General features: G+C 36.4%; 2 protein-coding genes across 4 annotated transcripts in view; both read right to left on the bottom strand.

The window, feature by feature from the left end:
* gmds (GDP-mannose 4,6-dehydratase) overlaps positions 1-5,901 on the bottom strand; it is a 63,058-nt gene extending 57,157 nt beyond the window's left edge. For both annotated transcript variants that reach the window (XM_057352709.1, XM_057352710.1), the window contains exon 1: positions 5,684-5,901. In XM_057352709.1, coding sequence (XP_057208692.1) covers positions 5,684-5,779 — 96 coding nt within the window. In that variant the 5' untranslated portion in view covers positions 5,780-5,901. The remainder of the gene's footprint in view (positions 1-5,683) is intronic.
* Positions 5,902-6,105: 204 nt separating this feature from the next.
* On the bottom strand, positions 6,106-23,052 carry mylk4b (myosin light chain kinase family, member 4b). 2 transcript variants are annotated; one of them, XM_057352696.1, is made up of 14 exons: positions 13,690-14,629; positions 12,038-12,125; positions 11,518-11,851; positions 11,093-11,325; positions 10,900-11,005; positions 10,112-10,205; positions 9,916-10,025; positions 9,164-9,305; positions 8,949-9,019; positions 8,620-8,748; positions 8,359-8,511; positions 8,019-8,097; positions 7,883-7,933; positions 6,106-7,670 (listed from the first exon to the last, which is right to left on the bottom strand). In XM_057352696.1, exons 1-13 carry the CDS (start codon positions 14,200-14,202, stop codon positions 7,889-7,891), a joined length of 2,097 nt encoding a protein of 698 aa, XP_057208679.1. In that variant the 5' UTR covers positions 14,203-14,629; the 3' UTR covers positions 6,106-7,670; positions 7,883-7,888. The 2 variants fall into 2 exon arrangements, with proteins under 2 accessions (XP_057208679.1, XP_057208680.1); XM_057352697.1 differs by lacking the exon at positions 13,690-14,629 and adding an exon at positions 22,762-23,052 and having other exon boundaries at positions 6,108-7,670.
* Between the last annotated feature and the right edge of the window lie 3,996 nt (positions 23,053-27,048).

Genomic DNA, 27,048 nt, shown 5'->3' with positions numbered 1-27,048 from the left:
AACATCCCAAAATATTTGAAGTTTCGTTCCAAATTGAGATAACTCCATTTTTTTAAAAATTCAAAAATCATGTTTTTTATTATCTCATCATGTTTTTATTGTGTCAGTTGTATTTTTTGAGTTATTGTGGCTTAAATCAAAACAAACCAACTGCAGTTTGATTGATATTAATTGGAATGCACAATAAAAACATGATTTTTGAAAAACTCATTTTGGAACCAAACTCTTCGATTTACTATTTAACATTGGTCACTGTGCATGTACATCCAAACTATTTGTTTGTGTTCCTGTAGCTCAATTGGCGTCCCAGGTTCGATTCTCATACATTCTGGCTAAAAGGAGCCTCTTCGTGTGCGTGTGTGTGTGTGTGTGTGTGTGTGACACACAATCCCTGCTAACTGCATGGATTCATAACCCACTGTGATAAAAGCAGCTTATTATTATGCTGAGACTGTTGGGAAACGTTGCCTGTTTCCCGCAGATTGCGCTCACAGACAGGAAACTTAGATGGACACGACATTCCAACCAGTCTGCCCATACACACACACAAACAGGTCCACCTTGTAAGCCACCATCTCATTCAATCACTTTCTGCCTATAAACTTTCTATTCCTTCATCATCTCTTCCATTTAATTAAACCACATGTGCGAAACATCTCAGAAATGCGGGTTAATTTGGAAAAACTTCCATTGCAATCATCATCATCACCCTCACCCGCTATGTAGAGACGAATTATATGAAAATAGATGAATAGACACACACACGCACACACACGCACACACACGCACGCACGCACACACACGCGCACACACACGCACAGGCTTTGGTTGACTATCCCCGTGGGGACAGTCCATAGGCGTAATGTTTTTATACTGTACAAACTGTATATTCTATCCCCTATCCCTAACCCTATCCCTAAACCTAAAGATCATAGAACACTTCTTGCATTTTTAGATTTGTAAAAAATATTGTTCTGTACAATTTATTAGCTTTTTTGCCCCTGGGGACCTCAATTTTGGTCCCCACGGTGACACGAGTCCCCATGTGTTGGTGTGTATTCAGGTTTAGGTCCCCACCGGGATATACACACACACACACACACACTGATTGCTGACGAGTGCATTTATTCACAGAAAACCAGAATGGTGAAGGAAAGAATGAAAACTAATCAAGAAAGACCACAGTCTTCGTGTGTAAGTGACTCTGTGTGTGTGTGTCACTGCATCTGTGATGTATCGTCTCAGTTTGTGCATGTAATACATGTCGATTTGCCTGTATGTGAAAACAGGTCCCTTATATTTGCCTGCCACCGCAGTTGAACAGTCTGTCTCTACTTACCGTATCCAAGCTCAAATCCAAACAAATGTCTCTGTGTTCCCCCACAAACCACAAATGGATGCAACAATTTCAGCATAATTTAAATCAACTAAAAGATGCACAATTACAGTATTTTGATTATTCATTTACGTTGCTATGGCAACTGCTCATCCAAAAGAGCATAAATGCTTAATTATTCATTTATGGTTAGAATTCTATAATAGTATAGACAATTTTGCAAGTTGTGAACACTGGTCCAGCAGCACTTCCAGTTTCATTTTTTTTATATTACATATATAAGATATAAGATAAGATATTCGTTTAACGTTTTGATTCAGTTATAAATGTTCTGTTGGTTGTATTCAGACATATGTGTTAAAAAACTGAAACAGGAAGTTTTTCTGTACCAGCGTTGTTTACGTTTACCAAAGTAGTCTATAAAACCTGGTTAATTTAATAACACTTTTCATTTAACATGAATAACATGAAGCTATAGTTCACCAAAAAAAAAGAGAATTCTGTCCGTTTCTCAATATGCGTTTTTCTATGGTCTTGTGTCCTCGCTCTACGTCATCAATAACCGTCAAAGTCCGCTTCCAATACTCAAGAACACAAGAACAGAGAACACATGGAAGTACCCGGATGTGTTTTCGATATCAAGGATGCATCGTATGTAGCCTTGCGTGCCTACGAAATCCGCTTGAAATCCCAAATGTCACTGCGGCGCGTCCATCCAAGTTCGTTCTTCTGAGGCTGCCTCGCAAGACCAGTCTCCACAAGAACACAAGTCCGTTCTTTGCGTTCTTGGAATTGAGAAGCGGCCTCTGTCATCATTTACTCGCCCTCTTGTCATTTCAAACCTGTATGACTTTCTTCCGCAGAGCACAAAAGTAGATATTTTGAAATAATTTGGTAATCCAACAACGCCGGCACCCATTCACTTCTATAGTATGGATGGACACAAAACCAATGCAAGTGAATGGTTGCCAGTTAACAACATTCTTCAAAATATCTTCTTTTGTGTTGTGGGGAAGAAAAAGTCATACAGGTTTGACATGACATGATGGTGAGTAAATGATGACAGAGGTAGGCATGCCATGCTTAGACTTGACACCGAGTTTCCCAATTTTTTAAATTCCATCGACAGGTACCCAGCAAAAAAAATGTACTATACTACCTATACTACACGATTTTTGTCATTTGGACGCCCCCTGCTGTTCATAAGGCGAACTGCACCTGAATGTTCCATTATTTTTTCTTCATAAATTGTTTGCGCTGTGCCCTTACTAGGGATGCAACAATACATTTGACCCACGGTTCAATACGTACCTCGGTTTTACCCACGGTTTTCGGTTCGGTTCTGATGGCTTGGCACATTAAAGGGTTTTTTCATTATTCTTTGCTTATGTGACAGGAACAAAAAAGTTAAGAAGAAAAAAAACTATTTTATTGCACTTATCTTCATTTTATTTGACTTCTTTTATTAGCTTTAAGCAAAAATCAACTTGTACAAATTCCTGGTGTATAGAATAAATGTAAAGATTAACACTGGCAGCTCACAGCAGTTCTTGGTTTAGCTACTGTTCATCAACATGCCAGTAAAACATGCTCCTTGAAGAGGTTTTGCGCATCAGAGTATTTAAGCTAACGTAATGCAAACTTGCGATTGCTGTAATGGAAGTAAACAGACAAACGTGCGGTGCGTGTTCAACACCGCAGACACCATTAGGCGGCTGCATATATGAAAAAAACCACCTAACCCTAAAAAAATAACAAAAGGTTTCTCAGCTGTTTTTTGTAGTATTAGGTGTCCTTAATAACATACTAAAAGTTTACCAAAGTTTGACCACTAGAAATGTATAATTTTCAAGATGGCGTCCAAGATGGGCAGGAAGCGCTTAAAATATTCTAACTCCTTCATTATTTGACCTAGCCAAGTAATCTTGGTGTCTAACCCAATGTTGTCAGGGTCTATGAATCCATTGGACATCCATGATCATCTCTGCTGCTTTCCAGTACAGTGGCTGATCAAACGTAATAACGGGTGGAGCATTGTGTTTGATAGCCAGGTCACAAACAAAATCCAAGGTGGACAAAATACATGTTTTGTCTCCAGAGTACAGGTCAATCATTGGAAAGCAGCAGAGATGATCATGGATGCACCACAGAGTAGTCCCTTTAAAAGCATAGTCTTAATGCTTGGAGGTTTTCATACTTGTATGAACCTACTTGGTGCAATAGGCACACTGATGGAAGGAACAGGACTCAGGAACATTATGGAAGTTGTCTATGGATAAATGCCGTCCAGCACGTGACATGATGACTGGAAAGTCAGTGCAAAGAGCTTTTCGTGGACATTTGCTGCTGGACAGATGTCTCAATCACTTGGTTGTGTACGTCATCGCCTCTTTGTGTGCTGGGTTTCGTATGCAGTGTGCAACACATGAATTTCGGACATTATCACTTTGGTACAGCGGGGTACAATAAAGATGCTAGGTTCTGGTGCTTCCGATGGCCAGCCCGCGTCTGTTCGTCAGCTCAACAGCACATTGCTTCTCGTGCAGGCAGCCTCGCTTCACCGCCCGACCACCACTCGCCATTAGATATTTACTTGTGGGGATGACTTTATCTATCTCAGCGCACAGACATGCAGACAAACACGGACAGAGCCAGTTCAGAGAGTAATTAAGCCCCTACTGAAGCTCTTATCACTTGACATACCAGTAACTTCGCCCTTCTCGAAGGGGAGGGAATAAAAATGTATGGCATGCTTTACTTTTTCCTGCGTTTGTCAGTACCAGCTGCACAAAAGCAAATGTCCATTAAAAGCCGGTATATCCTGCCAAACAAACCAGGTAAATGAGTATTAATGTTATCATGTGTCCCGCCGTTGCCTCTTCCTTAAATGCAAATCAGCCACGTTGGCGTGGCTGGTTTCACAGACGAGGTTTACCTAATCCCAGACTAAAAGGCATGTCTGATTTGTCTTAACTGAAAGAAACCAGAAAACTGGTTTGAATCTTAAGCAAGACAATGGCACTGACATATTTAATCTGAGTAAATAGTTTTACTAAACAAACAAGAGTCTAGAAGTTAAACAAATATGCATATCAACACATACATGCAAGGGATCAGACATGTCTGGCTCTTTTCTGTGACTACTAAAAATACTTTTTTGGATCCAAGATGATGACAACATTTGAGAAATAAAGGTAAAGCTGATAAAAATGTATGCTTCATTAATGCAATACACAAACCTTTGGGCAAGGCAAGTTGTTTTCACTTATGACAGCTCAAACAGACTTGTTCCAAACGTGTATGACTTGTTAGTCTGGGATAGCTCACCCCCCCCCCCAAATGAAAAATGTGTCATCATTTACTCACCCTCTCACTTAAAACCTGTATGACTTTCTCCTACACAACACAAAAGAAGATATTTTGAAGAATGTCGGTAGTGTGTAAATGACAGAATTTTCATTTTTGGGTGAACTGTCCCTTTAAGCCTTGTCTGTGAAATCGGGCCTTAAGTTAAGTTTCCACACATAACACTGCCTAATAAAGCTCAAAGTCCTTACAACTGGACTGTAGGAGAAGGTGTATACACATTATGTTATATTTGTAAACTGAATAACTACATTTACCACACCCTGTAACATCGTATTACCAACTTTTGTGACAGAAATATGTCACAACTATCATATTTCACACACAAATACACGGGCACAGAAGGAGGGGCCATAATAGCGTCCCCCACATAAAGGTTTCCTGAAACACTACCACACACACACACCTACAAACTTCAAACGCGGCGCAATATTACGTCATACTGAACGTTCTCCACTTTACAAGTACTGTAACGTAGGCTAAAACTAGTATATTGTTTCCATAGCAAAGCTAACAGCAAACACTAAAGAGACATCAACACGACAGGACGCCGGAAGGTGTATGTCTCCCATCTAACGTAATGGAACTAATTGAACTGCTTTGTTTAGTACAACAAAGTCTCGTAAACAAACAAATGAAAATCAAAAGAAATACATAGTTGCATATGGTTATTCGTGCGTTTTTTACTATAATGTTAAATGTGTGTCAGCTTCACGTCAAGTCTCAAGGGACACTTCTGATCAACCAAACGCTGAATGCGCTTTAACAACTCAATCGGAAAGACTGTACAACTCAGCATCACCAACAACATGCTATACATCAGCCCTGACTCGTGATCTTCTAACCATTTCCTGGCTTGTCTTTAAAGTCAGTAAACTCCTCGGTAGGCAGCTCACTATAAGAGTCGTAACTAATCTGTCCATCTAACGTTATCCAGCGATATGTGCACATCGTGCACATATGAATGGCGATTCATGTTACCTGGCCGGTTATGCCTGTAATGATCGCCACTTTCCTCTTCGTCTGTCCATCTTTGTTCACTTTACCACAGGCCGTCGCTGCTGTACATTGAGCCATTGTGTGTCGCTGGTTTTGTTTCTGCGTGAGTGTAGGTGAGTCGGCTCCGGTGTGTGTTCCTTTATCATCGGATGATGGGGATGCATCCGAAACTACAGCTGCATTAGCGACACATCAGGAACCTGCGCTCAGCGGCCAATCAGAGAGCAGAGCGTGTGTGACGTATGGGGCAAAGAAATCTAGTGACATTTTGGTCGCAGACGCGTCACAGCGCCAACTATTGGACACGGAGTTCAGGAGGAATCAAAAGAAAACAAAACAATTGTATTCATAGGTCATTTTTATTTGACAATCTCTCTGAGAGAGTATCCCCACTTTTTTCAAATGAATTCATCAGTTGACAGCTCTTGCATGCATTAAAACATGCATAAAAACAACAAGACAATCAAATGTTTAACTTTTTATTTTCATATTATATTTTCATGTTTATATATTTTTAAAGTTCTAAGGCACCTACATCACAAGACACATCTTTTAAATGCTGGTGGCAACATTTACCTTTAGGCATTTAAACAATTTATTTGCTGTATTTTTCTGGTAGTTTATGAGTCGTTATATTTTTTCATTCCTCAATTCAGGTCTAACAAAGATACAGACAAAACCATTCATCATACAGTAGCTATTTCCAATCAGAAATTAAAATCAAACACATAAAAGATAAATAAAGCTTTTCTCTTAGTTATGTGACATAAAAATCCAGTTTGCATCAGCTTTCTCTTCCTAGAGTATTTCAAAAACACTAATTTGTTAGCTAAAGCTGTACATTTCTTTAAACACCCACCCACACCACACCCCGCCATCCATCGCCCCCTGCGCTGTTTTGAAAGCATTTCAAGTAAACCTCAGACTGAGTATATATAGAGCCACACAATATAATTGTAGTGTTTTGCATTGGCCTTCATGGAAGGTGAGATGTCTGCCAAGAGAGAAAGCAAGCAACACCATAATGTTGCCTGAAAGAGTCTGTCTTAAAACCCAGTGTCCCATCTCAAATTTCAGGCTTAGAAATAAAGTCTAAAAAAAGTCTCAAATCAGAGCTCATTGGATTCTGAACAATTTTAATAAAAGCATCAATTGTACTTGAGGTTGCTGCATTGCAACCAGACAAAACTCCAAGATTCTGTGACACTTAAGTTTTAAACTTCCTAACAACTGTCTAAAGACATAACATTCAAAACTCATCATTTGCAGGATTGTGACATTAAAGGAGTAGTTCACTTCGAAATTTGCCCCCATTCAGTTTCCATAGTAATTTTATTCCTACTATAGAAAGTCAATGGGGGCCAATTTTGAAGTGAACTACTCCTTTAAGGGTACCACAGTTTCAAGTGTAAAATACAGTACAGTTTCCTTGTACAGAACGTTTCCTGTAGTAAATGTAACCGAACCAGTGAAGTACAAAATGTTACCATGATAAGACTCATAGGATGACGACTAAATACATTTGTGCGTAGAGCTTGAACCATAATTTTTCTGGGGCCCTTTTAGCCATAGTTTAGCTTTTTCTCTAGTCCATGGTTAATTACAAAGTGCACATATTCCTGTAGATTACTGTAAAAAGCCAAAGAAAAGTAAGAAAATATCCCAAAAAATCTCCAATTGGCACACCGTTCACCTGAACGTGTCTACACCACAAGACCAAGACCAATTTGTCATTTGCCACGGATTTTACAAAACGGTGAAATATTCTTGTACCATAGCTGGTGGGCAGTACATTTTAATGTGTTGAATGTGGTTTTAGCACACAGGGTTGTAGAGCTTCTGAGCTGATGTGTTGAGGTAATCAGGAAATAGTCCTTACACAGCAAAGTATGTAACAGATGTAGCTGTTCAGGTACAGCATTATTGGTCCAGTTTGTTGCCATGGCACGACTAGAGCTTTTGAACACTCCTACAAATGGCAAAGTCATACACAAACAAGAAGTGAACATTAACCACACGTGTCAGTCAATGACTTGCAGGTAAGTATCATCATAAATGTAAATGTCTATTGACTTTAGATAGACAGGAACAATATTGATAAATTCCCAAACGGTGTACTAGAGAGGTGTGTATTCTTGTGAAAGGTTTACATTTGTTATCACGTTAACAGATGGTGCTCACCTGTGTCTAATCCTCAAGAGGAGGTGCATGTGAGGAGTGACACTTATTTTTCTGTAAGAGACACAAATGTTTTGCTATAATCTCAATGTCTATTGGTGTAGTAAAAATGTAGCTGCAACACTTTAGGTTTACTAACCTTTTTGTGAAGACGGTAGTGAAGCTCTCGGTCTGAAAGCCACGGGTGTTTCAAAGACTGTGATGCACTCATTCTCCAGCTAAACAGACACAATACGATTTGCATCAGCATATACAAACACACAGGTAACCAAATGATGACTTTACATACACTTTAACCATTCTCAGAACAATTTTCACAATTTAAAAACAACCACGTCTTTTTGAGGGTGGCACAATAGGTACGTTTTATCCCTTTTGGCTAACTGCAGTAGCACAGCAAGCAAAAGACTAGACATAAATGAAGCTAAAAACTTTTAAACATATTTCATTTGTGATTTTCATTTGTTACTCTCACACACCTCTTGCTTTTCAAGAGGAGGCGCGAGATGAAGTCTTTGGCCTCCTCAGAGATATCGGCAAACTCCGCCTCTTCAAAACTCCACTGGCAGGCCAGAATGCTATTTAAAGTCTCATTATCATCCTCACCCAGGAACGGAGACAGTCCACTGAGCCTACACAAAAAACAACAAGTCAATTAAAAACTAGGTGTCCTTCATAGTTAAGCTTTTCCAAATGTTGTATTTTATGACTGTTTATTAATCTTCACGGCACAGACTCACAGCATGTAAGTGATGACACCTAAACTCCACATATCTGTTGGGAATGAGACAAATTCATAGTTGATGACTTCAGGAGCGAGAAACTCAGGTGTACCAAAGTTAACCCTCAGCTTTTCCCTGGGTTTATATCTGAACAAAAGATAAAGCACAAACACATAAGAGGAAGACAGCGATACATTATAAAAACTATATTCTTTAACTGAATTTTTTTATAAATGTATTTTATGTATTCATACTATGTTGTATTTCTTTGGGTTTAAGAGGGGGTCCCAATACATTTGTTCACATAGTGTATCATACATAGCCTACAGACAGACGAAAAAACTAACCTCCTTGCAAGCCCAAAGTCGATTATCTTGACCTTGTTTGTTTGTCGACTGATACAAAGAATATTTTCAGGCTGTTGACACAGTAAAAAAGTATTTCAAACTTTTAAAAAAAATGGATTTTAAAATGTATATGTGCAATTTATCTTACAAATATTTGCCAAAAAATCCACAATTCACTTTAAAATACTTATAATTTAACAAAATGTGTTTGATACCTTTAAATCAAGGTGCAATATGTACATCTTGTGCATATATTGGAGGCCTTCAGTGATCTGTCTGATGAAAAGCACGGTGTCCAGCTCTGTCAGTTTATAGTTCTCATCTATGATTCGGTCAAACAGCTCTCCACCATCAACACTATACACAACAATACATAAAGCATTCATGAGTTTATGATTGTTGGGTTTGTTTGTGAATGCATGTGTGTGTACAGTATGTGAATGAGTCAGGAGCAAATTGCGTGAGCAAATGTAATTATATTTGGGGTGGAAATATTTTTTTTCCGGCAAATGCGTTTCCATCTCATATTATTCGCATTAACCCTTTTTCGCAAAAAATGAAAAACCACCTCAAGCAAGCGTAATTTATTTTGCGAATTAAGGGTTTTTAATTCGAAATTTAGCGTTTCCATAACTCGTTTCTGAAACTTCAAAATGCGAATAAAACCAGAGTGACCGCTTACTGTCACAACATGTCCACTCTAAAAAGTGCTGGGTTGTTTTTGACCCATGGGTAAATACTGGACAGAACGCACTGCTGGGTTAAAAATTAAACTGCTGGGTTGTTTCCGCTCATGATTGGGTAAAGATAACCCAGCAATTGGGTTAAAGATAACTCAGCAATTGGGTTAAAAATAACCCAGCATCGGGTAATTTTAACCCAGCAGTGTGTTTTGGCCATTGCTTGGCCATTTTGGCATAATTTTTCTACTATACGAAACTATAATGTGTTTTTGGGTATAACTCACTATTCCATCACTAGAACAATTTCATGGCGAGATTCGAATGCGGCATAGAGTTGAATCAGGTTGGAGTGGTTCAGCTGGTTCATTACTTCAATTTCACTCTTCACCACCTCCTGACAACACAAACACGTAAAATCAGGAGTACATCAGATTAGTCATGGTACCACTGTCTAATAATAAACTTAAGACTGGCATTTACCTTCTCCTTTTGACTTCTAGCTTTGATGATCTTAGCTGCTAATATGAGTCCAGAAGATTTCTCAACACATTTGTGTACCACACCGAAGCGCCCACTATGAAAATGAAAATACAACTATAAATACCAAATTCAGATGACAAACCATTTACATAATGTAAATTCCCACACCATTTGTGAGACCTCAGAGGAAATGTACTTTAATCTCCTAGCTGTTTACTTTTACTAAGGGCTAAAAATATTCCTGTCCCTCCGTCTTTCTTTCCCACACACACAGCTGTCCATCATTTTAATGCCAGTGTGTATCTTGTGTCCTGGAAGCTGTGAAGATTCTTAGGAATCATATGATATGGGTTTAATATTGCAGGCATTCCTGTTACAATAACATGAAAAATTCCTTTGATGTTAAAGGGATCTGTCATCAATTAATCTCTGTATGTTGTTCCGTAAGATTTTCTTTCCTCCATCACAAAAAGATTTGGGCAGAATGTTAATGTTGTTTTTTACATGCAATAAAAGTGAATGGTGACCAGAGGCTGGTATTTTTTTCTCATTTGTTAACTCTGTGGTCTCTGGTCCCCATTCACTTTCATTGTATGAGTGTCAAAACATCTGCTTTAGGGTTCCAGAGAGAAATGAAAACCATACAAAAAACAAGAAGCAGTTAAGTGAATGTTGACTAAAAAGATGACAATTTTAGGAGTACTGTTCCTTTAAGAAACCCGAAGTAATCATGCGTATATACCAAACTGTCTATCCACATTCAAAATAAACTTCTTTCTATAACTCACCCTCCAAGAACTTCTTCTTTATTGATAGTGTAGTAGCTGGTGATCTGGTGGGTTTTGGTTGTGACCAGACGATGCTCAAAAGGAGCGGGTGGAGGAGAGGATGTATCTGTGGTCACATAGATGTGGATTTTAAGAAATGAGATTTATCAGAATTAAAAGTTCGGCTACAATCATTCTCAGACCATTCTCTTACCAATGACATACTCTTGCGTTACTGGCTCTCCATCTTGTCTCTCCGCCGCTGTTGCCTCCTCTGTTCTCTCTGGACCCACCTCTGCAGCTTCACCTTCTGTTTCTAATGCCTTCAGGATCTGTAACTCCTCTGACGCCTCCTCCACTCGACTTTTTTTAAGTTCATCTGACTCCAGATTCTCATCACTAACATGCCTCTTAGGGCTTAAAGGAATTTCCTGATGCTCCACACAGCTACAAAAATACATCATGTAAATGAGAACGATATATATTTGTAATATATACTGTATTTACATCAAATAAAATACATTTTATTCTATTTTACATCAAACTTTTATAGGAATGTCCATGTCATTTCTTTATGTCTGTGGTTAAATACATGGAAGTGGCTTTTAATTGTTATCTGAAAGAAAAATCAGTTCTTACCTGTCCTGTGTTACTGTAATTCTGTCATCATTCTGGCTGAATGAATTTTGTGATTTTTGCAAGATCTCTGCTAGATCTTGTGTCTTCTCTTCCGGCGGTTCATCGTCTTTAACCTGCAACAATTCAGCTACAATTTTTTCTTTTCTTGGCTCTTCCTCCACTGCTACTGATTGTGTGTCATCCTTTTCTTCTCTACATTGCTCTGTTTCTTGCTCTTTTTCAAAAAGACTCAGAGACGCTGATGTGCTGGATGTTGCTGTTGTTGTGCATTGAGAAAACTGAATGTTCTGTTCATTGAGCTTCTGCACTTCTTCTAAATCAGCCTGGACCAGGTCTGGAGAAAGAAAGGGGGCAGAAATGTAATTAACGCTATTAAATCCAATGTAATGACCTCTTTATTACACATTTTATTACGCATTCACACACATTATAAACTGAGTTATAAAAAATATAGCCCTTTTATAAAATATTTATTTAACGATATTAATACAGATTGATTTTGTCAATATTTACAAGTTACCTGATGCATCTTGTAATTTATTTTTCTTCTGGGTTTTTAACCCCTTCGGGTACACTTTAGATTTCTCCTTTCCATCTTTATCTTTCAGCTAAAGAAAGAGAGAGAGAGAAAGAGAGGGAGGGAGAGAGAGAGAGAGAGAGAAAGACAAAGAATAAGAAATTAAAATAATGTATTTTAAAAATAAAAGAATAAAGAACTCCAATACAGTAGAGCATGAACTTTGTTAGACAATGTGATTTAACGCTAAAATGTAAGATGAAATATTCAAATTTCTAATATTTGACAGATTAGGTTTACTGACTAGATGTATGGACTAGTTTAATCTGGTCAATGTCATTCTACTAATGACAGTAAAATAACCTAAAACAAGAGATTCTCCATACTGACATCACCCTTTATAAATAACATAATGATCATTCATTATCATCCCTTTTGATAAAAGCACCTGCTTTCTATTCGGTCAATGTCATGTAATTCACACAAATGCACCGAGCTGCTAACATGTAATAAATCTGATATTGCTGATCACATGCACACACGTTCCCATATATCTGCTGTGAGTTAAATGTGCAGTTGCGTCCTTGAGCTGCTATTGAGAATCGCTTATCATGTCAACAGTCAATCTGTTTTAGAAATGACTTAAGCCACCTTGTCACCTTGAAAACTGTGTTCTAGAAAAGTGAGTCTAAAATGCACACTAATTTTGCTAACACATTTGTCACTCTCTCTTGTAGTCCATCATCTCCGATGATGACTTCTCCTATTGTTTCTATTGTTTGTGGGTTCTTTGATGACTATACAGTCCAATGCGGGATGCACATGTCCTTCCACAGTCGGGGCATATAAAACCCGTTCTGGTTTTCTTGGGGGAACAGGTGTGAGGCTAAATTTCACTTCAGTCTTCTAGACGGGCAGTGCACGATTCTCCTATCCTCGTACTTTGGACTCCACAAATTATTATAAGCAAACAACAAGATGTTTCTTCGGATTTCCACTTTTGTGGAGAACATTTGAGATAACCTTTTTGATATACACTTTGATATAGAACATATTTATATATAAATACACTACAATTTCGAAGTTTATACATTCTTTTCATATTTTATGTTTTTTTCCACATTGTAGAATAACAGTAAACTCATCAAAACTATATGAAATAACACGAATAACGTGGTGAAAAAAAATCAATAAATCTGTGTTATATTTTATAGCATCTTTAATATATGCCTAATGATCCTTAGATTTTGCAGACACTTTCCTGTCATTTTATCAACCAGTTTCTTAAGGTCTCACCCTGAGAAGCTTTATAAAAAGTATTGAAGGAACGCCAATCTATGCTTGACTCTCATTGGCTGCCTTTTTTAGTCTAAATCATCCATTTAAAAATAAATGAATATATTGTCTAATGAGAAAAATAATGTTAACAAATTTTAAATATTAAGATATATAGAATGCTTTCAGATAAAAAAAATGGTCAAGATCATGCAAATATTTCAGCCAAGTGACCCTAAACTTTTAAACGGTATTGTATATGATATGCAAATTTGGAAATACGTGTTTAAAGGTTTTTGAGTGCTATTGGCTAATTTTTCACTGTAGCAAGACCATTTCTGCACTTCACGAAACATGTTTTTGTCTGCATTTAAACTCACCCTGCCATTGGATTTTGAGCGATTTTGAGTGCTTTTGAAGATATCAGCCAACTGAGAGTGCTTCAGAACTTCAGCGACAAAATTAACAACCTGTTGAATTCCACCGACCAAACGCTCCACAGCATCAAGCCTTTGATCCTGTTTCTCCGCCTTCTCTATAATAGTTTCTATGACAACACGCATATCACGCAACGTCTGCTCCACGCTCTGGTCATCCTCCGACGCGTTTTTCTCCTGACCAATGTCATCCAGTCTTCTTAAAGCTGCTTCCTCTAGCTCGAGGAGTTTGTCCATCTTACCGCTCAAAGCATTGACCCATCCTTCAAGAGCAGAAGACTTCGGCTGAGAAGAAACAAACAGTGGAGGAGATGAAGAAGGAGGGGACAGATGTTTGTTTGTTGTGGAGAGTGAGGATTTTTTGGCCCCAGCTCGTCCACCGTTGGCACGCTTTTGAGCATGGAGCGGTTTGGGATCATAAACCCGTGCAAGAGACTTCACAAGATTGGAGCTCATGATGACACTTGGTTATAAGATTGAAGTCTGTCTTCCTTCACGTCTTCTTGATGGTGATAGTTTGCTTTCCAACCTACAGTTCATTTGTTTTGTATTCGTGTCTGGTGTCTTTGGATTCCAGGCTTTAAATAGGGGGCAACATGCTTTCTGTGATTGGTTGGTGTGTGAGTGGTCAGCATAATGTCACGGTTATCATGGAGGAGTAGCTGTTACATGTTATCAGAGTGTGACTTTTCGAGCCAGGTGTGAAGATATTGAAACCAGAGTCAGTGCAAAAAAGGAGATTGACGCAACAGGTGAGGCATTGGATGGACAAAACATTTTTTACTTTCAAATGAGCTTTGTTCTGCTATTGAACCCCTTTACGAACTGACTGTGGAAATAGCCACGAAAAAAATGAAGGGACCACTCCAAAATTATTTTGAGTTTAAGTAAAATTCAAATTTTTGTTTCATTTTGTGAACTAACATCATTTCTTCTGAATTCCAAATGAAATAAAAAAAATGTTTGCATATATTTGCAGAAAATTGAAACGGGACAAACTGGTCAAAATCACAAAAAAGATGCAATGTTTGCAAAGTTCATATTCATGTTTAAACAACACTAATGTTTTTACATGTATTTTAGGATCAGTTCAAAAATGAATATAAGATCAAATAAGTCTGATTTTTCACAACTTTCATTCGTGTTTGCATTCTCTCAGTCTTCCACATTGCTGTTGAGTGACTTTACGTCATGCCTTAGGTTTGTTTGTGTGTTTCTATGAGGGTAAACATGCAATAATATAAAGAAAGTATAAAAAAGTCATATTATATCCTCAGAAATATAACGTATCCAGACAAAGGTCTATGTACCTTTTCCGCCTTCATTCCAGGCACGAGAACACAATAAGCCAGAAGAGTGAATGTGTGACTGAATGATAGGCGTGTGAGTCTATTGAAAAGAAAACAGACAGAAGCCCAATGCCAAGGGCACAGACCTCTATTTCCAACATGATTCCCATTGTTCTCGCTAGGAAACTCTAACTTACCCAACCTGGGAAAAATGCTACATCAACAAGAATATGTTACAGACTTCCCTTGTATAAGTTTCAACTCAACAGACGAGTCAAACTTGTAACTGACAGAATGCCACAGATGGTACTGAGAGCTTAACTTTACAGGAATTTTCCTGTGAACTCATTTTACCACCAGCCCACCGGAGACCATTTCCAGGTGCTAATGTTTCATCCTGTCAGCGCTAAACTAGCCTATAGCTCAGTGACTTATACCTCAGTGGACTTTTACACAACATTTTATAGTTAACATCTGATATCCAACAACCATTCAAAAACATTCATTTAGCTAAGAATATTTATAAATCTCCATATCAAGAGTTTTGTTTATAGCCTGTGGCATCTTTTACAAGCTCAATGTTGATCTACGCATGAAGGAAAAAGTACAAAATGGAAACAAGACCCCAAGTACAATTTATCAAATGAATGACAAACACACACACAAATGCTACAGTATGCTTCACCACACACTTATATAGTCCTGCTTAATCCCTTTTCATATGCTAACCTGCAAACCGATATCTTTAAAATATTAGCAAAACCACAGCAGATGGGCTAATAATATAACTGAGCATACATTGATCTTATTTGATGGTTTGTTTGAATACTCGATTCTGATTGGCTGCAGGGTGCGCATTAAAACCGTTTAATGCAGGTAGTTCCAGTCAGTTTGACCAAGGTTTAAAATTAACTGATGAAAATAACTGTCAATCCACTGCCGTGGATTATCCAGAATCTGGAAACCTTGTAGACACTGTATGTTATAGACCACCTCATTATTAACCAGCGGTTCGTTGGTTGGAGGAGTAAATGTTTGTTTTCTGATTGGCTCATATATTAATAGCTAGCCTCTGAACATCGAGTAATCTCTGAGGGATTGGTGACGCCTTTGGAATGGAACTTGATAATGTGCGGTGAGCTCCCCCGTTTTGACAACAAGGACATGTAATAAGAGACTAAGTGTTCACATTCCTTCCTGTGTTTTAGTACGCACATGCCTGACAGTGTGCATGGATGATTTAATTACGGAATAATAAACCGTCAGACCTCACACATGGAGATGTACTGCTGTCATATACACGACAAATGTCATTTGAAAACACTTGTATTGCTATATGCAATGGAGATATAGTTTATGGCATAAACCCAAGAGATGAATGTGACCTTTGCTTACTGACGCAGTAAAACAGGGCTGAACGCTTATGTGACGTTTCCATAAAATGATGTATCGTTCATGTTCCATTGACAATGTCTTGGATACAGGCTGAGAAAGAAACAGAAAAAAGAGAAAGAAATAACTGGATTACATAATAGGGATATATGATATGACAGCTCTGAGGAGTTGATCACAGATGGACTTTGAGCTGGGGATTTTAAAGAGTGTAGAAAATGTGTAGAATGACAAACAGAGGACACACACAGAGACATCATTTGTACATGAGCAGCTGTGAACTCATATAAACTGTGTGACAGGAGATGTCACTACTCTGTAACTTCAAACGTGCAAACAGTTTTCATAAACATGTTATTTAAAATATTTTACAATAAGGTTGAATTTGTTAACATTATTAATTAAATGCATGAAGTAACAATTTTGCAATATAGTTTTTTTCGTGATGGTTTATGGTGCATTAACTAATGTTAACAGTTACAACCTGTTTACTTCAAACATTATTAGTAATGCATATTACTATAAATATATAAATGATCAAATAGTATTGCTAATTTATAACATTTATAAATGTATAAATGCTTAAATTACAATGAACGATCATTAATAAATACTGTAGAAGTGATGTTTATTGTTAGTTCTTGTTAGCTAATGCATAAGCTACTGTCAACAAATACAATCTTATTGTAAAGTGCTATCTATTTTATTTTATGAGGGAAACCACTAATCACAAAACAAACATGTAAAAGCAAAAATGTAATCTTTTGTTATTTTACATATTATTTAAAATGAATTTGACAATTTGTCCTGACCTCAAATTTATAAAAACATAAAAATATTCTTGGTCTGTTAATTTTGTTTAAAATCAACCTTATTTGTTTCATTGCTCCTAAATGTATGCCAGTATGGATTTACAATAACTGAAATAAATTAAAGAGTTCATTTGCAAAAACAGATAACTCAAATCATTTTTATTTTGCAATCCAAGTAATATCAATCAAACTGCAGATCGGTTGTTTTGATTAAGTAATAACAACAACAAAAAGTACAGCTAACTAACACAATAAAAAAAGATAACACAACAAAAAAAACATGATTTTTGAAAATGAATTTTTTTGATTTTGTTTTTATAAGTAATTATGGAATTTATGTGCTCTTGTTCATATCATATCAGTTGTTTTGGTTTATTCATACGTTTATGTTTAATGAAGTACATTTATAGCCACAAATGCATAAATAATTAGCAATAAAAGTCTATTTTTACATAGTATTTAAAAATCTTGCATGTTTAGACAGCCACATGACTTACCATCTTTACAAATTATGATATTAATTAGTTTCTGACATACATTTACTGTAAGTCTATGTTAAAAACAAACAAACATGCTACAAAGTGCTGCAGTATTTATCTTCACCCTATGGTTATTATTTCTACAAACCAACAAATTATGAAAATTCCCCCAAGCTTGACACTGCTCTGATCCACCACAAGAGGGCAGATATTACATACTGTATATGACATGCTTAATGCCTGACATTTACTTCTGCAAGTGCCAAAGCTTTTGTGGAAAACAAACGCATCCAGCGAAAGAAGAATATAAACATCAATGAATGATTTAAAATGTAAGTACATGGTGTTTTCTCCCTACGTCTCGTCCTGAACCACCGACAAACCATTCTGATGACAGCATATAAAAACGGATTGGTGCTGAATGCCTCTTTAACTACCTGTGCCAATCACCTCTTTAATAGCTCAAAACTAATCCTCTTGTAAATGCGTTAGATGTGTTGGCACAAACATGTGTGTGTGTGTGTGCGTGCGTGCGTGTGTGCGTGCGTGCGTGCGTGCGTGAGTGCGTGCGTGCGTGCGTGCGTGCGTGCGTGCGTGCGTGCGTGTGTGTGTGTGTGTGTGTGTGTGTGTGTGTGTGCGTGTGTGCGTGTGTGCGTGTGTGTAAGAGAGCTAATGTACAGGTACAGCAGTAAGTGTACACCAGAGCCACAATGCAATCCTAACCAGACACTGTAAGCCGAGACATTTAAAAGTGATGAGTGTGTGTAAGATTATTTGCATACATGTGGACAGTGGAGTCTGAAAGTCGGTGTAAAAATACCGATAAATGTTCATATTTTGCATTTTTATAATTTAGCACTTATTAATGTAGCTAATTAACATCTTAATAAAAAGGAGTGGAAGGATGAATTTATTTATTATCATAAACTTCTTTGTGTATATCCCACAGCATGCACTCGAGCTGGCAAGGACTTCACAAGTTTGCAAAATGATGTATTGATGTAAATGATCTATTTTATTTTAGCATAATCTTAAATTGCTCCAAAGAACATCTTGTGTGCTTCATTGGAAGAGGGGAAATCTGACCTGCATAAAATTTGCTTATTTGATTATTGACCTAGAAATGAGTGCAGAATGTAAACTATTTTACAGTTTCTAAATTTTTTAAAGCCTAAAATTTATTTTAGATCAATTTTCAAACCATGTAAGTATCACAAGCATGTTATCGTGACTCAATGTCAGTGTGTGCATATAGACAGAGCATGAGCAGGATGCTATTTCAGGGTGGGAGGTAACAAAATGCCCCCCCCCCCCACAGCCTGCTCCATATCTATCCTTTTAACTCTTTCTTATCTCCTCATTTAAAAAATCCTGGATTGGTTTCAATTCACTGTTGGGTCTACTATGGACAAACCAATTCGTTGGTTTAAATTAACCTACCCGTCATGGATTGAAAACAACAGCATTTTATTAGAGTATTTAAACATGCGTCCCAGTAAAGGTCACTGAGCAGCCACCCCACCCCCCCTTCTCTGTGTCTATCTGGCAGTTAGTGCGGTTGGCATCGGCACTGAATGCGACATGCATCTGACTGCGATCATGTTGATATGAGGGAGTCCCAGGGAAACACTGCACTGCAGGTGACGACAACAGCTGGCTCATGCGTATTAACAGAGCATCAGCACTCTGTCATTTATGCAAGGAAACAGGATTTTAATATTGGGATTGCAAAGCTGATTTTAAACAGTTGAACCATGATCAGAATTAAAAGAGGATAAATGCATACATGTAAACAAAGTGAAACTTTATCTATCACTTAATACATGCAACTGCATGGAAACACATGTTAATAATTAAAGTTAATTTTTTAGAACATTTCAATTACAATTAATTTGATATATAAGTGTTATAAATAAGTTTGACTTTAGTATAAAATTAATGTTCAGTTCTGCCTTGGTAAGATCTGCCGCTGTATTTGGATAGTGCAAGACTTCAAATGTAAACTGAACCCTGAAGCAGAGTCTAGGATTTTTATTTAAAGTATATACATTTTCTACTGTTTTCAAAACAATTTAGAAAAACTGAAAGGAAGGTTTATGAATCTGCCCACAGAATTTTGTGGAAAATTCAAGAGATTTCCATGAAGGAGAATGATGGTCTACACATCCCTTGCATGTTTGCTTTCACATATTCTGGTTAAATATGATTAATTATTATATTTATTATATAATTATTATATATATAATTATTATTATTATTATTCTTTCAACACATTATACAGCATATGTGGGAAATGTGAATCAGCAAATATGGGTATATAAACATATCTATATTCTTTACATCACGACAGTACTTTTCTCCAATTTGATTGGATCCAGATTATCAGAGAAAATCAAGTGGGATAAAATGTGACCCTGCCTGCGCTGTAAACTTTCAGACCTTATCAACTCAAATGTTCTAGTGACTGGATATACATTTTTGAGCTCAGTTAAGGGGCTATAAATTGATCACTTGTGGCAACAGTGCATTCAGGCGTTCCTCATAGTTTACAGAACTTTAATGGAGCCAACTTCTAAACCTTTTTGAGTTGGAGAGGTCTGAATTTTTTTACAGTGTGTAAAAAAGCCATTTTTATATATGGATATAATATAATACAAAGTATAATGTATAAACGTACATACTTTTTTTTTAATGAAAATATAAAAAACTTGGAGAATTTACGATGCTGATGACAGTTAAATGCGTCATCACAGTCTTGTGAAAAAGGTCCATTTACTGTTTTATACGTAATATCATATTACGTAATGTAAAGAACAATCAGTGAAAATATAACCTTGTTATCTATATTGACTGAATAGGGTATTAAGGATTGACATCAAGGTTTATAAAGCCAACCTGTTCTTTTTAGTGCAAAATTATAAATGCAATGTGAACAAAATAATTAATTTCACATGGTTAAATAATTAATTTCAGTATTATATTAATTTAGGTATTATTATGTAAAAAAAAGTGAGTACTTAATATAAAATCATATTATCCATCAGTGATAAAACAGTATATGTTTTTGTCATTTTTGCTATGACAACTTTGATGTTGAATATCGTATAATATTATGTGACTTTATCCCGGATTTTACAGACAGGTTAACAAATGATCTGGTTCACAACCAGCTTTTGCTGTACTCTGAAAATGTAAGTATGCATTTTAAATATATATTCAATCATCTATCTGAAAGTAACCATTCAATTAACAGATCAGTGTACACTTTTCTTCTAGGGCATGACACAGATCTGAGTGTCAAAAAGATGTAGTGTTTTTCTATTTTTACAGTGGACATAAACACTCTTTGACATATAGAAGTAATCCATGATGTCAATGAATAAGTGTTCAAGCTGCTGTACTGACATCATTGAGCACAAGACAAAGAAAGCAAGATGCCAAACTCTCTCTCTCTCAGTATATACACAGTCACATGGTGACACCTGACACTGAATTAACATGTCTGCAGCCTTTCATAATGCAGTGCTATATCGAAATGAAACTTGTCCTCTATGTGACTCTCACACAAGAACACTTGACTTAAGCAACCATTTTCACATAGCACATGCTTTTCCAAGCAAGTTATTTAAGGTAAAATCATATTTACCAACATATTTTACTGACTTGTGTGTTTGTAAAATCCTGTTGATCAGGAAGACTCAGCTCATAGGTAATAACTGTTGGCTTTATAAGCACATAGCTGTCAGGACTTTATGACAGCCACTAATGAATCACTTATAAAATTACCTCATTCACTATATAAGCAACAGGAATATTTGTGGTTGAGGCGCATGTTGTTTCAAATGCCACATACAGTATTTGGCATAGATCCTTTAGATTACTGTCATATGCCGTCAAATGCTGTCAAAGCTAACACTCTTTTTACATTTACTCTTTTCTGCTCAGAATAGGATTGATGTATTTATTGTACTCTACATATCGATGTCCTTCCCAAACCTCTTATCTCCATATTGCATGATTTTTATTTAATTTGTATCATAATTATTAGTCGCCCTTTATGTTTGTCAGTGGGTTTTGCAAATATCTAACCAAAAAGCATTAAAAAGGGTTTGTCAACTTTGACAACACTGTCATTTAAAAAGTACAGTGTTTTTTCCATTTCCTCAAAAAGAGTGAATTTGGACATCCAAGGTTCTGGAAGGACAGTGATGATATATTATAATATACTTTACATGTGTGCTATGGTGTGGAATAGCAAAACAATTTAAAAACAAACTTAATCATATATTCTTTTATATTAATATATTTTAATTAATAATTAAAATGCTGTTAGTTTTTTTCCCCAAATATTTGCTGTCATGGTTTAATTGTCAACTACCATTTGACAGATTTAGTTCTTAGCAGAAGCAGCAAACTTAAACAAAACTTCCTATTTGCTCTCTATTTATATTCATTTGCCGTCTCAAAATTTACTGAGATTAAAAGAAATCGCATTTGTGTTTTCTTAATATATTAACATTGCGGTTTAGTTAGGCCTATTTGTAATTCTTTATTGTGACCAAAATTCGTGATTAGCTGTTCAAGTCCGTTAGTCTTATGTTCAGACTGTGTGCTAGTCATTCATGTTACTTATTGTATAAGATGTGTATTAGTTTATTTACTCCTCATTTCAGACGTGTTAAAAAAAATCTACAAGGATTTACATATGGATTCAATATAACACTCAGTTTGAGAAACCTGTCAAATTAGCATCAGCAAATATCAGAATAAAATAGGCTATATCAGTCAAAAAATCTATGTGAATATGAATATTACACCATTGCATAATTTGTTTGCTTGGTTATGTGATTCGGCTTTAAGATCCATTTCTGCTGAGAATCATCAGGTTATGTCGTACAGGAGATACGCATTAGCTTAAGAGATATGAATCATAAAATAATATAAAGTTAAGAAATGTTAAGTGTGGGTTAATAACTGGGATCTGATCAAAATAAAATGTTTAATGTGGTCAGATTTGGAAATAAAAATTAATTTGAATTTTACCTGTATGTCAAAACATGGACTTTCAGGTGAAACTTCTCTTCTTCTCTTGTGTGTAAATAAATTCCAAAATGGCCTCCATAGAATGGATGCGACTAAACACACACTGCCCACAATCCAGAGGTCCTTATCCTGCAAAAAGTTCTCCATGGCAACAACATTCACACCCAGCAGGCCTGATCACGTCTATGACCTTCACCTTTTCCTTCTGAAACTCTTTATCTAGCTCCGTCTATCTCTATCCGTCTCTCTCTTTCTTTTAATCCTGCTCCGGTTCTTGACATCAGCACTGCAGAAGAGCTACAGATTACGAAAGGTGGACACATAGAGTGAATGCTGTTGTAGGGAACAGAACGCCCCCCCCCCTCATCCATAAAAGGAGGAAACATCTGCCAGTCAGCAAGACGAGAGGTTAACAGGTGGATCTCTGGCTAAACGGCAACGAAGGGCAGTTAGCAGAACTCGATGTATCCTTTAACATTAGACACAGCACTTAAAGTTCTCACACACACACAATAGTGTATATCATCTGACACATACACAGCGGTAGACAGCACACTCTGTGTTCTAGGACACACAAAGGGCTGGAACATCAGAAATGCCATTTTATCACGGATTCTGCAAGTGTGTCTGCTATAAACAGACTGGAGATATGTGCACATGCAGGCTGACATTCAGACAAACACTCACAGCTATTCACAACATGGATGGCTGATCCAAGACTGTGTAATCAGACTCACACACTCAAAGTGATGGGTTGGGGTGGTACAGCAACAGTAGAGGTCTGATTTAAATAGACTAGAGCTCTTAAGTTATTCCTATCTGGATTCACTTTGCACTGGATAGGTCATCTGGCTTACAGTCATAATAGAGTGTAATAATCAAAATTTGTTTTGATTTACTGGATATGTTGGCATTGCAGAGAATTAGAGTAATTCTAGTGGAAATTATGTAAACAATTATAGTAAAAAAAATCAAAAATGAAAAAAATGACGTTTTGAAGTGAAAATTGAGTAGCATTTTGACTTTGGGAAATAGTAAATACTTCAGTTTGTAATGTATCATAAACTTACATTCTTATTCGATATCTTATTTCTTATAATATCTTAATATCTAATATCTTACCTAATATCTTATATTGTTCTTACACCACTTTTTCTTAAGTTTGACTTTTTCCAAAATATTTTCTGAATATCTGTCATAATGTACTAAAAAGTTAGATACTACAGGGCAAAAGTTTAGGGCCACTTTATCATTCTTTATTAATACATTTTTCCATATTTTGTAATAATAATAAACCCACCAAACTATAGAAAATCACAAAACTAGGTTTAATCGTTTGCAGAATAAATGTTTTTGTTTACATAATATATGTGTGTGTACTGTGTATAATAATTATGTACCTATAAATACACACATGCATGTATAATGTTAAGAAAAATATATTATATATCGATCGTTCATGTTTATATAGCCTATAATATAAATAAATATAAAAAAGTATATACATGCATGCAAATCAAAACTATATTTTAGCATTTTCAATGCAGTCACCATTCGCTGAGAATTTGCAAACATGTATTTTTATCAACTATTCACTTGAGGATTTTTAAACAGCATTTAAGGAGATTCCATCTGTTCTGAGCTCTTATCAGATGTTTTTATTATTTGGTTCAAATGTTTTTTTTTAATGAAAAAGAAATTAATATGTTGACACAATTATTTTTCTATAGGCATACTCAATATTATAGAGATTATATTTTGTATCTCTATAATACTAAATGTAAACATACATAACATCATGCAAAACATTTCAGTTAAGTGACCCTAAATGTTTGACTGGTTGTCCGTTTCTGTTTGTTTCTTATTTCTAACAATTCCTTTCAAAAACTCAAAAGCAACTATATTTTCTTCTGCTCTTTTTTATTTAGACTAATAAACAGCAACAGCAGTATGTTTACTGCTAAGTAGGAAATGTCAACGGAAATGTAGTAGGAGCCTTCACAAAGTTTTGTATGTTCTGGTCTGGCTCAAGCAAGTAATTAACTGGCGCCCCCTGCCGTACGATCAGTATTTTTATACATTGCCATTCGCATGTTCGTTGTATGACCCTTTTGTAAAGGTGTTAAATGTATTTGGGCGTGCAGGCATGTGTGTGTGTTTTTATGGTCGACAGTGTGTTAAAGTGTGCATATTTAATGGACATAAAATAGACCAGAAGTATTCTGGTTCATGTGAAGATGAAAGCTGATGAACAGCATTTTAAAACTACCACAAATTTCGTCTCTGTTCTCTAAATGCGAACAGGAAACTACAGCATTTACAGCAATAAAAACATGGTGTACAGCCCCCTCTGTTGGCAGGTACTAAACAGTACAACAAATAAATCCACAATCCAACTGAAAATGAAAACTAATCACTTTTTTCTTTATATGTATAGCCTACAGTGATGACATATAGAAAATAGATCATGTGTTTTATGATAACGATTGCTTTATGCTGTGGATTAAATATTGACGTGCGTGTTCTAGAGAGTTACCTCTTCTCGTTGGACATGTTTGAGTTCCCAGTAGCAGCGCATTGCGTCTACTCGTTCAAGATGGTGAAAAAGCGTCAGTCGACTCATGCCAAACTTCTAGATTCACCAGATCTTTCCCCTGCCCTAAGTGGCTCTGCTGTCAAAAAAAAACAAGACATGGCCTGTGTTATTGGACTTGACAGATTCCTTCTTGCATTAAACGTCGCGTTCTTTGGGATGAGTTTAAAAAACAGAGACGATGAAACAATTTAACACTTTGTTGCCTGGATAAGCAGAAGTTTTATCTATACGTTTTTTATAAGACATGTAGCAGGTCGTGTTATACCTGGAGCACCAGTAGCAGGACACTAAATGATGTAAGTAGTCACAATGGCATTAAAAATCCATAAGCCACACAGCAAAATCGCCAGTGTTAAAAAAGGTCAAATGAACTCTCAGAGTGTATATATAATCCACACTTCAATAGTGTGGATTATATATACACTGTGAGTGTTAATTTGTCCTTTTATAACACTGGCGATTTTGCTGTGCATGTAACAAAAACATTTTAATCAGCAAAAACACACAAAAATATAAATTCATGTTTTGGAAAATGCATGTAGTAAACAATAAATTGACCTAATTTGGTTTGTCTTAATTCTGGCATTGTGCTGCATTATACTTAATTTTGAGCCGGCACACAGCACCCAAAAATGAAATAACTTTCCTTATTTACTCGCCCTCATGTAATTTCAAACCCGTATGGCTTTCTTTCTTCTGCAGAACACAGAAGGAGATATTTTGAGGAACGTTGGTAACCAAACACCGTTGGCCTCCATTGACTTCCACTGTGCAACCCCCCCCGAGACATTTTTCAAAATACCTTCTTTTACATTCTACAGAAAAAACACACAGTCATACAGATTTTGAATTATTTTGCATGTGGGTGAATAAATGATTTGAGAATTTTGATTTTTGAGCCTATCCGCTTTTACTTGGGTATAGGCTATGTGTGAAGATTCCTTAAGGTGCGTTAGCCTCTCTTGTCTTCTTATTTTTCATTGTTTATCTGGTTTTACTTAAGAATAAAAAACAATTGTGGGTTTTGCTGAGCTATATTAAACAAATGAACAGACTGAAGTAGGTTTAAGTTTATGGTAGTGTGTGTTGGGTCAGTGAGCAGGTGCAAGTCTAGGCTGAGGTCTGGGCTGTGTGATGTTGGGGTCAGCAGCTATAAGAAGCTTTATGGGGGTCAGATGGTCGTTTTGTGTAAAACTTGAGTCAGGTGGTGATCTTCTGTACGTTTATGGAACAACGCATATTGCAAATTAATTGTCTTTTATCTGTTACAGGAAAAGTTAGTCCAAAAATGAAAAAAATTGTCATCATTTACTCTTACTTACCCTCGAGTTGTTCCAAATCTGTATGAATGTCTTTCTACTGATGAAACACAGTGGGTTTGAACACAACATTTTGTAGGAAAGCAAACAGTTCCTACTGTGGTCAATGGTTGCCAAGAACTGTTTGATTACAAGCATTCTTCCAAATATCTTTCTCTGTGTTCATCAGAACAAAGAAATGTATACAGATTGAGAGTGAGTAAATGAAGATTTATATTTGGGTGAGCTGTCTTAAAAGTCTTATTGTGTGTGACCAGAACCCATATATTAATTCGCACTTGAGGGAAAGTGTGAGCTGAATCAAGCATGTCGTAAAAAAACAGAAATAGCGAATTATTTGACAAACTGATCATATAAATACTGTTTGACAAT

This window comes from Triplophysa rosa, linkage group LG15 (genome assembly GCF_024868665.1).
Source record: "Triplophysa rosa linkage group LG15, Trosa_1v2, whole genome shotgun sequence".
Taxonomy (NCBI): domain Eukaryota; kingdom Metazoa; phylum Chordata; class Actinopteri; order Cypriniformes; family Nemacheilidae; genus Triplophysa; species Triplophysa rosa.
Note: the sequence above shows the minus strand (reverse complement) of the source record. Positions and strands in the feature narration are given on the sequence as shown.

Excerpts from the sequence above, each read along its gene's own strand:
- mylk4b (XM_057352696.1), bottom strand. The coding sequence starts at position 14,202 with ATGAGCTCCAATCTTGTGAAGTCTCTTGCACGGGTTTATGATCCCAAA. Across the intron at positions 10,206-10,899 it reads AAAGAAGAAGTTCTTGGAGG|TGGGCGCTTCGGTGTGGTAC; the intron begins GTGAGTTATAGA and ends TCATTTTCATAG. Across the intron at positions 10,026-10,111 it reads CTAGAAGTCAAAAGGAGAAG|GAGGTGGTGAAGAGTGAAAT; the intron begins GTAAATGCCAGT and ends TTGTGTTGTCAG.